At 46.7% G+C, this 14,044-nt stretch overlaps 1 protein-coding gene across 1 annotated transcript in view; it reads right to left on the reverse strand.

The window, feature by feature from the left end:
• Positions 1 to 14,044, reverse strand: part of DNAH9 (dynein axonemal heavy chain 9) — a 228,924-nt gene that overhangs the window by 53,640 nt on the left and 161,240 nt on the right. Inside the window, exon 60 of the mRNA XM_074160192.1 lies at positions 2,806 to 2,999. Coding sequence (XP_074016293.1) covers positions 2,806 to 2,999 — 194 coding nt within the window. The remainder of the gene's footprint in view (positions 1 to 2,805; positions 3,000 to 14,044) is intronic.

Here is a 14,044-nt window from a genome sequence, read left to right on the forward strand (position 1 = left end):
CCTTCTAACCCAAACCACTCTGCGATTCTGTGACTCTGAAAGGTTGGTGTAAGTGTCATAGCCATGGCTGGAGGTGCCAGCTATCAGAGTCCTTAGTCCTTCTGCACTGTTTCAAAGGTCTGTCCCTCAAAGCATAAGTACCAGTGCTTTTGGAGGGCCTTCATCATGAGCAAGTTATACCTTGCTAGTAGCTGCTGCACTGATCTGACCTCATGGATGTGGAAGCATGGGAGCACAAGGTGTTGCAAGAAGCTCCTTGCTGATGTTCCTCAGTAAAACTGAAGGATGAAACAGGTATTTGCAGTGGAAAACCCCTCTTTAGGAATTTATGGTTCTTGGTGATAAACAGAGCACCACCCACACCCAAGCTCTAAGGAGTGACTCAGGGTAAGCGTGGTTTCTCCTGGTGGCTCCTTAGGCCTAAGGAATAGAACAGCCTGTGCAAATAGCCCCAGGGATCTGCTATGGAGAGTGGCTGAAAAACCTAACTCCAAGACAGGGAAAGGCAAGAAGCTTGTACATGGGTGGATCATTTTAGATACCAAAGAGCTTCCTATAACACCTTCATGGAGCTGGCACATATGACATGGGACATAAAAGGTCTTGCACCTTTATGAACAGCAGCTGGAGTTGAGGTAGGGATACTCTAGGGCATCTAAAATACCCCCAGTCCCCTGTGTTTATGCTTCAAAGTTACTCCTTGATTCCTAAAATGCACTCAAGTACTTGTCAAGACTCTCCAACAGACAGGAGGGTTAGGACTAGCAGTGATGTCCACTGACCAGCAGTAAGGCATTTCATGTTAGCAGATTTCTCTCATTTACAGAAGGAAGAGATCTGCAAATTGAGAACTGCAAAACAGCTTGTGGGATCCAATGACACCAGAGGTATCTGAAGCTCAATGCACTGGTTAATGCACACAGGATCTTGAAACGCTGCTGGCTGAAGTAGGGGTGTTGAGTCTGAAGTCCTCGTGGTCAGAGTGAGCAGCTCCCCAGTGCTCTACAAGATCCCCCCCTTTTTCAAGGGTCACAGACAGAACACAGCTTTGACAGCGCTTAGGAGAACGACACCCCAGGTGAGCCTCCTGCGTGGTGGCGATCAGAAATGCTGACTGCATTAAGCTCAGCCCCAAGACAGCTCTTCCTTCCTACAGCAGAGCACTGGACTTCACCGACTGACGTGAGGGGGACAGATGAACAGTCCCGTAGCTTTCCCAGAGAGGTGGATCTCCAAGGAACAGCAAGGTTCTTCACCAAGGGAACAGCACCTGCCTTAGCCAGGCTGCTGGCTGAAGAGGTGCTTGAGGATGATAACACCACCCAGGAGGAACCAGGAGGTCAAACACCTTGTGACTGTCATTGTTACCACTCATCATTTCACATTTGCTTTTGGGGTATGAGATTTCCCTAAACAAAAGCTCTTCTTAAGCCTTCTGGGCACATTGTCTGACTTCCCTGTATTTCAAGAAGAATTTCTTGAATTGCTGCTGTTTGCACATGTTTACATTCTAACCTACTTCTAGATTAGAAACAAAACAAAACAAAAACCCATTTAAATACTCTTGTGCAAATGGAAAAGCTTGACATGCCCAGACCCTAAAAATATCCAGCCAAGCTTTTGATCTTGGATTCCTTTACCTTTTCATAAAAGAGAAATATGAAAGGTGTTGAAACTTTATGTTCTACTTATTTTTGAGCTATGTGAGCACTGCCATTTTAACTGAAAGAAATGAATTAAACTTGCTTAAATGAAATACGCACTTAAAAGTTCAGAAAGACTAGAGTTTATTTTACTCAAACTAAACAACAAGAGGAAAAACAATCTCTTCAGCTGAGAGAACACATGGCGAATCCAGCCCCAAGAGAGTAAGAAATGAAAAAGAAGATGGTTTAGAATGGTATGATTATGACAAATTATAGTATTTAATTTAATAAAACATAACACCACTGACCACAGGGAGACTTCCCCCAGTCTTGTCTGCGTTTTTCTGTGAATTTTAAAGCACAAACAGAAATCTAGTTCATACACGGCGTTAATTCAATCTGCTACATGCACCTGTATACACGCACACGCCAGATGGTGGAGCAATATAAACTATTTGAGAGGCAGCGGCGTGAGAGACATTGCAGAAATGTCAGATCGTAGAGTACTAGGACAGAGGAGGAAAAAACAAGTCCTAATGGAGTGACAGACCTTTAGTTTCTCCTGGAACAAGCATATTGCTTTTTGCATACCTTCATAAAGTTTAGACTCGCCTAGTTACCTTCGCTACATAATTTACAACTACAACTTTCAGAACTAGTATCACATAAATTTTGCATTTTACAGGAAGAAAAAAAAAAAAGTGGAAACCTCTGTAAGACTTTCCTCTACTTCTACACTCTATTCTTCTGCCTAAGGACCTGCCATACAGGATGTAGTAACTAAAATCGACTTTATGGAACTCTAGAAGTTGTACCGACCATTAAAAGACTCGAATAGATGTGCAACATCTGTGTGATGATGCTCATTTATGACTTGCCATGTCTGCTCCTCACCCAGTGCTAGTTATCCTGCTCCACCACTACTGCTGGTATTGGGGTTACATCTCCCTCAGCGAGAAATCCCAGTTGAATGAAACGCGTTGACTGCTGCAGAGTTCAGAGCTGACTCATTCACTGACTCCTTTATAGGGCACCATTTTGCAGAACTCACATTCTGTAATAAAAAAATCTAAACACATTCCCAAATTACTCCTGTTCCCTGGAAAACCCAGCCCCAAAGCTGCCTGCAAAGAGCGTTACGGAGGTGAAGTGTCCCCACCTGATGGCGTAGGTCATGCGGTCGGGTCGTAGGGCTCTCATTATGCACAGGCGCTGCAGAGCTGACTTGTTCTTCCATTCCTGGGGGAATTTCTCCTTTTCAGGACACTCAGATTCAACAAATTTCTTCCACCGTTTTGCAGATCCCTCAATATCCCGATCCAGGTTTCTGAATTCCTCCATGGATGAGAGAGCCTGAAAAAATTCAAGGAAGGTCTTTAGAAGAACAATCCCACGTGCCTCCGAACTGGTTTTTGAGCATTACTGACTGCTCGTGTTTTGCGCCACCAGAAAGGTCATCGCTGGAGCCTGGGAACCACAGCCAGAAACCCAGCAGGATCAGACTGGGTCCTTTCTCATTTTCCCAAGGCTGTTGTCAGGGCATTGTCACAGGAACAGGAATCAACGTGGTCCATTTGCAAGGCCACAGGAAAGTACGACTGAGGAAAGTTTTGCACTTGTGGAAGGTCTTCTGAATGAGTGGGTCTCAAGGCCACCCACAAAACATAGAATCATAGAATGGTTTGGGTTGGAAGGGACATTAAAGATCATCCAGTCCCATCCCCCTGCCCTGGGCAGGGACACCTCCCACCAGACCAGGTTGCTCCAAGCCCCCTCCAACCTGGCCTTGAACCCCTCCAGGGATGGGGCAGCCACAGCTTCTCTGGGCAACCTGGGCCAGGCTCTCACCACCCTCACAGCAAAGAATTTCTTCCCCACATCTCAGCTCAATCTCCCCTCTTTCAGTGGCAAACCCTTCCCCCTCCTCCTATGGCTCCCCTCCCTGATCCAGAGCCCCTCCCCATCTCTCCTGGAGCCCCTTGAGGGACTGGAAGGGGCTCTAAGCTCTCCCTGGAGCCTTCTCTTCTCCAGGCTGAATCCCCCCCAACTCTCTCAGCCTGTCCTCCCAGCAGAGGGGCTCCAGCCCTCCCAGCATCTCCGTGGCCTCCTCTGGCCCCGCTCCAACAGGTCCAAGTCCTTCCTGTGCTGAGGACTCCAGAGCTGGACGCAGTGCTCCAGGTGGGGTCTCCCCAGAGCGGAGCAGAGGAGTAGAATCCCCTCCCTCGACCTTCTGGCCATGTTTGGTCAGTGGTTTCTGTCTAAAGGACCGTATATGCACAATCAATCCTATATATTGCTTAGCTCTGATTTCAAAGTTTAGCATGCTATAGACCATTTACAGAGGATGTGTTGGGGCAAGGAATCTCTGAATCTGAATCAGTGACCTTGAGCAGTGTCCCTGCAGAGGGGCTCCAGCCCTCCCAGCATCTCCGTGGCCTCCTCTGGCCCCGCTCCAACAGGTCCAGGTCCTTCCTGTGCTGAGGACTCCAGAGCTGGACAGAGGTGGGGTCTCCCCAGTGTGGAGCAGAGGGGTAGAGTCACATCAGCTCTATAAACATGCAGCACCCAACACGGCCTTCCCTGATGCTCTCAACCATGTCCCCTCCCAGGCCAGTGACACCACATGGAGCTCCTAGGCCTTCTCCTCAGCAGCTGCTGAGACACGGGAGTTTGGAAGTGACAAAACAGGGAAGGATGAAAGAATCTGACATCATGCACGATGCAGTTCTCCATAATCCAAAGTGATATGAAATCTTCTCCCCTGTTTTGAAACCAGAACTGAAAAATATCAGGTGACAAGCACTTGCTACTGTCAGTTATCCCAGAAACACTTGATTTGGATGGGAGCTGGAAATTTTGACCCCATGTCTGACAGGAGAGCACACTGCTGGCATTCCTGTGGGGCGCAAGTCTGCAAACACTCTCCTTAATGCTTCAACAAAGAGAATTGTGCTGCAAAACCACACCAACTGATAGAAAAATGTGCTTTTGTATCCAGAGTGCTCAGTATCCAGAACTAAACAGAGACTCGGGCATGCCATCCTCACCAAAACTATTTTTTTTAAGGGACTTCACAGTTGGAATATTTATTATCTTCGTCTTTATACACATGCAGTTATTTCTCTCTCCCTGTTCCCACGTGCATACACCTCTCTGTCTGCAGAGTCTGGTGCACACACGCTGTGAAACCACATCTCTGAGACTTCACCACACAGTCGTGGTGACCACGGAGCCAGAGATCCCAATAAAGAGAGGGCAAACTGGAGATGGGTGGGTGCTTCCTTTGTACAAACAGGGTCACCACGCTGTGCCGCTCTAAAAAATCACATCACTCAGATTTATACTTGCCAAATGCACCTGAAGATTAACTTCTTGGTGCTGCAAGACTGTAGCAGGAACAGGTAGCTGAAGTATGTCCCAAAGAACAGCTGCGCAAGGCAGTAAATAAATAATTACAGTCAAAACTTAGCTAGATTTATGTAGCTAGAAAGTGGCAACTCTAACTGTTATGCTGAGAAGTGAAGACTCCAAATTATCTGTCATACAAGTGGTGGCAAAACGTACTGCACAGCTTGTAAGGTTCTTCTGGATTTCAAGCAAAATTCTTGCTGAAACAAACATCTTCAGAGCATTTTGCATAATCTGAAGCTGTAAGCAGTTGAACATGAAGTGGAAAAAAAAAAGCGAAGTATAAAAGACAGTGAATGAGCTGTTTTCTATAGAAACAGAAGGACCCAGAGTGAAGCAGAAGCTGCCTGAGGGGCAGAGGTGTTCCACAACAGTAACGCTACAGCTCACATCCCAAACAGCTCCACCATGGAAAGCAGCGGAGAAAGCTCCTTGAAAATTGCTGGTGTCACGCCTTGTGCCGATCAACTGCAAAAATACACGCTTGCCAGAGGACTTTGAAAGTCAGGCAAATGCCCTGGCAGAAGTGTCGAGAGATTGCCTTGGACATAGAATCACAGAATGGTTTGGGTTGGAAGGGACCTTAAAGCCCATCCAGTGCCACCCCCTGCCATGGGCAGGGACACCTCCCACCAGACCAGGTTGCTCCAAGCCCCCTCCAACCTGGCCTTGAACCCCTCCAGGGATGGGGCAGCCACAGCTTCTCTGGGCAACCTGGGCCAGGCTCTCACCACCCTCACAGCAAAGAATTTCTTCCCCACATCTCAGCTCAGTCTCCCCTCTAAGTGTCAAACCCTTCCCCCTCCTCCTATGGCTCCCCTCCCTCATCAAGAGTCCCTCCCCAGCTTTCCTGGAGCCCCTTTAGGGACTGGAAGGGGCTTGAAGGTCTCCGTGGAGCCTTCTCTTCTCCAGGCTGAACCCCCCCAACTCTCTCAGCCTGTCCTCCCAGCAGAGGGGCTCCAGCCCTCCCAGCATCTCCGTGGCCTCCTCTGGCCCCGCTCCAACAGGTCCATGTCCTTCCTGTGCTGAGGACTCCAGAGCTGGGCACAGTGCTCCAGGTGGGGTCTCAACCATGATGTTATTGCACATGAGGCAGAAGACACCGAAGGCCACTCTGCTCTGAAAACTGCAGGAAGCTACGCTGCCCTCCGGAAAGGCTTCCCAAGGAGGAGACCGGACTTTGGTCTTTCTGGCAGACTGAATAGATTGAATTTAGTTAGAAGCTGTACTTCAACACAGAGAGTGAACAAAGGAAAGAAAGATGTCAGAAAAAGGGGCTTCTTATATCAAATGAGTTCACCTTTTTAGCATGAAGAACGCCTGCAGATGAGAGACAGAAGGAAGTTATAAAGCTCTTCCCAGTGGGTGCCATTGACCCGGGACATTTGTTGAATATACACTCACAGCATCACAGAAGCCATGGTTGGAAGAAACCTCTGGAGGTGTCCAACCTCGTGCTCTGGCAGGGATCACAGCCGGCACTGGGCCAGGCCAGCCATGGCTTTGGCTACTAAAATACTGACCTCTAAAATGAAGCTCTCTCAGCCTCTCTGGGTGCCCTGTTGTGGAGCTGAACAATCTTCTGGTAAAGATTAATGGTTTTTTTTCAATATGTTCAAGCTGAACCTCCTTACCTGCAACTTGTCTCGGTTGATCCTTATTAGATTCACTGCCAGTAACAAGGAACTTTAGCTCTGTCATCTCGTAACTGGATAAATCCCTCCACCTTTCCTCCCAGGTCGTGTGCTCCAGGCGAGAATTACAGCTATAGGCAGGGAAGTACTTGTAGATGTTACCATAAACGCTGCTGCAACAAATCAGGCCCTGCCTGAAGTCACAATTTCCTCAATACCGCCCCAAAAGGCAGAGATAAGAGCTTGTGATACCACTTGGAGCTGCAGCAAGGACTGACTCAACTCAGCACCCACCATCCCCACACCAGCTCCCGGGGACCCTGAGAACACCGTGAAGAAGAGCGAGAGCAAAGCAGTGATTCAGCAGATGTTGTTTTTCCACATGTGGATTAGCACTGACGTGGAGAAATGTCAGCAACAGAAGAACTTGCTCCAAATTCAGTGCAATATCCCACTTTCTGTGGAAAACTCAAAGCCAGAGCACAGAACACGCGAAACCGAAATTCTCGGGACCAATGCCACGTATTCTGGGCTGCCAAAACCTCATCCCTGCAGCAATACGTGTATTTGAGGCACCTCTCAGAGCCGAACACAATACAATGGCAAATGTTGAATGCAGTGGATTCATCAGTAAAAGTGTTTATATAAAAACATCTTAACGCTGTTGACTTTTGAAGCAACTTCCTTAAAATACAACTTTTTGGCTTCTCGAGAAGTTTCTTGGCTGATGCTAAGAAGGGAGACTGTGAAAAATTGCTTTCTTCTTCCTAAATGACAGACACGTAATCAGAGCTGATAGTCTCTCTCTCCCTGAACAACATGTTGCAGAATCAAGAAAGCTCTAATTGCAAGTATAAAGTCTGTATTATATAAATTAACACTAAAATTTTCATTAGTCAACAATTTTAATTGCATTTATTAGGAGTGATGGTATTAATAAGAGAAGCTGCTATTTAAAAGCCAGTGCTGTGAAAGCTATCTCAATCAGTAATCTTTCTGTGAATATTAATTGCTTTTCAATACCTTTGCTGTGAAATTTTCCAAGAAACTTAGGCCAACAATAACATATCGCTGTTTCCAAGCAGGGGGAGTAAAGGCAGGAATGGTAGGTAGGGACAGCAGATGGGTGCTACTCATCAACCTGGGCAGCGTGGCTATTTTTGTCAACATAATGAAGACTTCGTTTGTCAATTAGAGTTGTCATGGAAATTGAGAGAGACAAAAAAACATTGATCAAAATAAAATATGAACAAAAGGGCTGGAGGACTCCAGTTCCCGTCTCTGCAACCCACACGATAATCATCTCTCAGGGCTGGAAAGAGGAGGGTCTTCAGTTTATGTCTCAAAAGTCTTTCCAGCAAACGGGTCTCTTCACACCATGTCAAGGCAAGGAGCATTGTTTTCTCAGAGAAAACAATTTTCCATTCACTGACTCACAGACAACTTGCTTTATCACTTCGGTTTTCTTTGACAGCTTCTCGTCTAAGTCAGAACCAGCTTTAAACTGGAGCCGATGTGTCAGCAGATCTGCCAATTCCACACAATTCACAAATGCAAAGCGCTCGCTCTCCCCCCACAGCTGTAGGAAACACGCCGTGACCAGCCCTCACCACGGATCAGCCCTTGCCTTTGAGAGAGAAATCCTGGTCGGGGTCACAGAGCAACTGCTGGTGGGTTTACAGGGTGTCCTCACCCCCTCAGGGAGCCAGGGAAGGGACGGGAGGGAAGGGGACGGGTGTCTTGGGGACAGGGAGAAGTCCCCCCCGGATGATACACTCTCCTCGCTGCCCCCAGAGGATGGGCTGAGTCCTTATAGAGAGAAGAACAACTTCAAAGGTCTGGTGTCATCGCTACTGCGGGTGATTTATCTCCCAGCACCAGATAGAGGACAACAAAGTTTTGTCAATTTATTAGAGAAAACTCTTGCTCTTATCACTAAAGGCAGTTATTCTAAGGATACCATCCGGGCAAAACTGGCCCCAAGTTTCAGCATGGCTTCCTAAATTTTCATAAAATCTGAAAAAAAATTTAAAAAAATATATATAAAAAAAAGATATTGTCTCCATGTCTTCCCCTCAGCTCTAAAGGAAATTATGCTTTAAAACTAAGATTTTTTTGTATTTTCAACTATTTCCATAATTTCAAATACCCTGTGCCAGAGCCGTCTGACTGGAGAACAGCTCTGGGGCAAGGGAAGTCAAACTGGCTCCTCATTACCATGCTCTGCTGACATGAATAGTGGGGAAAATAATACTGTGCAAGTAAAACCAGTGCTGCCAGACTGAGCTTCTAAAACCTATTTACCAAGTTCCCCAGCAGCCACAGGACTGGGGGCCTTCTAAAAAGACATAATGAAGTCATAATAAAAAAAGTGTGAGGTTTTTTTTTAAGCTATCCTTAGTTTTTGAGTCTTTGGGTTACACCTGACTCATACTTTCAGTCTTAGCTCCTTATATATATCTTGTTTTTTAAAAAGAGACATCTATAAAGAACATACTGAACATCAAATGTCTCTATAAAAATTATACAACTTGACAACACTGGAAAGAAATTATATTTAATATTCTCACAGCTTTAATAATCTGTGAGATGGTTAAGTCCTAACGATTAGTCATGATTTCACTCACAAAATTAAGGGGATGTGTTTTTCTGAATTGCGTTACACAGGTTTTAAGCGAAGCAGGAGCCCCCAGTGAAAGGCTCCTGGTGCTCAGCAGTTGATCCCGAGACTCTGTGTTTGGAAAGCAGGGCCTGACAATGCCATTAGCAGGAGCTGGCAGGGTTTCCACGGGCAGGGGTGTCCCCAGCAACAACGGGCACCTACCCAGGGACAACTGGCTTTTTGCAAGCCAGGCCCACAGGCTAATCACAGAATCACAGAATGGTTTGGGTTGTAAGGGACATTAAAGACCATCCAGTGCCACCCCCTGCCCTGGGCAGGGACACCTCCCACCAGACCAGGTTGCTCAAAGACCCCTCCAACCTGGCCTTGAACCCCTCCAGGGATGGGGCAGCCACAGCTTCTCTGGGCAACCTGGGCCAGGCTCTCACCACCCTCACAGCAAAGAAGTTCTTCCCTAGATCTCATCTCAATCTCCCCTCTTTCAGTGGCAAACCCTTCCCGCTCATCCCATCACTCCCCTCCCTGATCAAGAGTCCCTCCCCAGCTTTCCTGGAGCCCCTTTAGGGACTGGAAGGGGCTCTAAGCTCTCCCTGGAGCCTTCTCTTCTCCAGGCTGAATCCCACCAACTGCTGGGCGGTTGATGTTGGGGAACAACCTCATGTGTTTTCCTTTCCTTCTAAAGGTCTCACGCTGTCTGTGTGCACTGCAAGTTCTGCCCGTATAGGCTTCTGCAAATATTCATAATTTCTTTCCTTCGTTTCCTGCAGCTGGCCCAAATCTCGTTAGGAAAACCAGCATCCCCACGGCTGGAGAAAGACAGCTCCTGGGAGAATGGTGAAGTCAAACCCGCATCTGGCTTGAATTGATAGATTGGATCATTCGGGAAACAGACGTATAAGCAGATGAATTACTCCATTTGAATACTACTGTTAACTAGAAGGATTAATGTAGAAAATGATGGATTATTTGTCATCTTTCCCATATTAGGTTTTGGGCTGTATTGTTCATTCTCTGGGGGTGTTATTTTCTGTTTAGCTGCACTACCTGAATTATTCAACTCGTAAGAAAAATCTCTACTGAAGGTAAAAAAAAGACATGATGGGTTTGCCAAACTTCAATCACCTCTCAACACAAAAATGTTATTTTAATCCTCCTTATTTCTTTCGTAAAAGCTGACTGATGAGCTCACTGCACTGGATGCCCCTGTCTTCATTCAAACTCCTCCTTGCCTTTTCCCCACATCTGAATTATACTGGGGTTCAGAAGTATGTCATGCCATGACATGACACTGTACAAAAACATCCTCCTGTTTATCTGCAGCGTCACAAAATGCAGACACCTTGTGGTTGGGTGACAGAAGTGGTCTGAGGAACGATAGGTTGGATCTCGCTACCTTTTCTTGGAAAATTCCCAGCGAAACCTGGGAATTTTAATCAGAAAGCAATGGCTTCAGCACTCAGGTCCTTCCTGCTGGTACGTTCCTACAGAGAGCTCCACTGGATAGGAAAGGTCAGCAACAGAAGTGAGATTTAGTGATAATCTTTGCATTATAGTCACTTAAAACCACTCACCAGATGTTCACAATTTTGCCTGAGATATTTCTCAGCTGGGCTCACACTGGCATTTTTCCTGCATTTTCTGCAAAGGTTGTTCAGGTTGTTTGGAGAACGGGCCTTGCAAAGTCAGGCTGTTCTGCCAAGCCACACTCTCCATCTCTCCTCTTCACTCTTTGATGCTCTCCAGAAAATCGGGGGGACACAGCCAGAACTAGAAGCTGTCCGTGGGTCCCTGGTGACAGCTGAAAGGTGGTACTTGTGTATTTCTGAAAAGTTCCCTGGATTCGGCTGTTACAAATGACAGATGGGCCATCAGCATGTGCCAATGCACAGCAAAACTTAACTTAAAGAGAAAATGTGTCCCATGGACTGGAAGAGCTCAGCTGTAGCATCTGCTCCAGGATGTCACCTGCTGGAAGGCTCTCAAAGCCCGTGGTTCTGTGTCCTGATACACATATAGATACACACACGTATGGACCCATCCCTCGGCGAGGCTTCTCACAGCTCTTTCCGCAGCAATGGTCTGATCCAAGGTTTCCTGGTGGCACCATAACAGAGCTGGCCTTGAGAACCGGCAACCAGAGTCCAGAAACTGCAGAGTCCCTTGGTGCACTCCTGCCCCTGATACAATCCTCGTACACGTGTCACACGACCTGCTCGAGCAATGAGTAACGCAAACTGCAAGCAATCTGTGCCCGTCCTTCACTATCCTCTGTCACAAAGAGTTTCCAAATGTCCGGTGTGAATCTTTCTGGCAGCACTTTGAGATGCTCCTTGCTTTGCCCTTTACTGATAGAAAAAAACAATTGCTCTTTCCCCTTTGGAGGACGCTTTTTGAGGATCATACCCTCCTGTCCCCTCAATCTTGATGCCCTCAGACATAATCTTTCCCCTCTCCTCGATCTCTTCCAACAGTCACATTTTCAGGTACCTGACACTTCTCACTGCTCTCCTCTGCCCTGTCTCCAGAAGGTCCAGATCTTTCTTAAAATGCAATACACAAATATCAATCCAGGTTTCAGCAGAGGCTTGGCCAACCCTGAGTGAAGTGAAAAGCTTGTCCCCGTGGCTCTGTCAGACTATATTCATTGCACAAGGATGCTCCTGTTCAGGTACTGGCAATGCTGCGGTCCACTGATGCCTTGGTGGGGATGATGCCTCCGTGAAAGGCCATCTCATGTGCCTCAACTCAGCTACAGCCTTGGTGTCACCATCAGGGTTCCAGAGATCGTTCCCGGGTGAAATCGAGCCAAGCACTTACCCTGCAGCCTCCACAGCCGCTCGCGTGACCCGGCGCTGCCTCGCACAGGGAACACTCGTGGGCTCTGTGTTACAGAAATAAGGAGCTCCAATGGGTCCTTCATCTGGGCTAAAAAGGAAGAACTAATAAAGAGGAGCCAAATCCAAGCCGTTTGCCTTCACTGCCTTCCCAAAAGCATCTGACATAACTGGGTGCAGACATCCTGCCCAACACCAACAACCGCCCACCCTCAGTGCTGGCCGAGCGCGCCCATCGCACCCCTCTGCCGTCACTCCTGCCTCCACACACCACTCCGTATTTGCAGGAGCAAACTCCAATTGATTTTTTTTCCCCCTATCTTTTAAGTAGTGGGACTTCAAAAGATATGCAATGTCTAAAAAAAGATACATTTGATATCTAAAAGATATCTCCGATGAAGCAATTACTTCCCTTTCCTTCCATTTAGAGGCTGAAAGAACTTTCACACTCAAAGTGACCATCTGACGACAGGCTTTGTATCACGGGTGGAAGGGGAGTGAAAGACAGAGCCTGACGCTGCTGAAGAGGCATCCAGAAAAATTCAATTTCCACTCTGCAATCAAACCAACCAAGTGTGCCTTTAAATATTTGATGCGATCAAAATCTCTGCTGTATTTCAGATAAACATCAGATCGTTAGCCAGCAGGTTAAAAACGAAAAGGAAAAGAAAAAAAAGCTAAAGCTTTCTCAAGCAGGATTTCTGTGAGACACCGGGAACAGTTCTCTGAGACTTGATGGCTGGTGAGGACAGATGAATGTCCTTAGGAAACTTCTAGATGAGAGCAGATAAATGCACATCCAAGTGTCATAATCAATGTTTTCTATCAAAGATGCGCCAAAACGCTCCACATCTGAAGAACTGAGTTAATGGAAGAGATTTAATTAAGACTATGATTTCCTGGCATAATAATAATTCTGAATGTACAGGGAAAGCTGGGAGCTGCAAGCCTTTCATATCTGGCCAGCCTGATCAAAGGACCTTGCTTATGCACAAAGAACACAATATAGGCAGCAGATTGTGTCACAATGAATCTTTGACAAGAACGAAAAATTTCAGTATCTAAAAAGTACAGAAAGTGAAAGTTGGAAGAAAGATTTCTGCTCTTTTGTCAAAAAATCCATTTTTTTTAAAATGTAAAATATATGATTTGGTATTTTATCTCATAAGCCACACGCAATCTTATCATCTGCATTCTGCAAAATTATAAATATGGAGTTAATATACTACTTTGTCTACTGCCGTTCTCCTCCTCGAAAGCTGAATTCAGTATTTAGAGCTCATTATTCAACATCGCATTTATTAAACAATGCCCTTTCAGTAGCGTTTTCATATCTACATAATGAAAATTCTTCCTCTTCAGAAAAAGATGAGGGAAGTGATTGGGATGAAGAAGAAATCCAAGTTGTCCAGGTGTATTCTTGCTGTATATTAACTAGCTTCGCTTATCCTGCGGGACACATCTGCATTCAGCAATGAAGAGGCACTGCAGAAAATATCACAAAGAAAATCAGACTCAGAAAATGTGTATCTGCGCCGAGGAGATCCAGAGCTGCCCCCAGCCGTGGGAACAGGCTGCCCGGGGAGAGCCAGATCCATGCAGGGTCTGTCGGAGGCTGCTGCAGGAGGCACAGGGCCACTAGGCAACATGGACACGGCTCCCCAGGAAGGACACAGCACGGAGGGAATGGGAGCATGGAAGAATTTCATGGCAGAGATCACCAGAGTCACGGAGAAATCCATTCGCCCAACCTTCAGCTCATCTCAGTGGCCTGCGGATCTCATCAATGCGTAAAGGGTGGGTGTCAGGAGGATGGGACCAGACTCTTCTCAGTGGTGCCCAGGGACAGGACAAGAGGGAACGGGCACAAACTGGAACAGAGGAAGTTCCATCTAAACA

This window comes from Numenius arquata, chromosome 17 (assembly GCF_964106895.1).
Source record: "Numenius arquata chromosome 17, bNumArq3.hap1.1, whole genome shotgun sequence".
In the NCBI taxonomy this organism is placed as follows: domain Eukaryota; kingdom Metazoa; phylum Chordata; class Aves; order Charadriiformes; family Scolopacidae; genus Numenius; species Numenius arquata.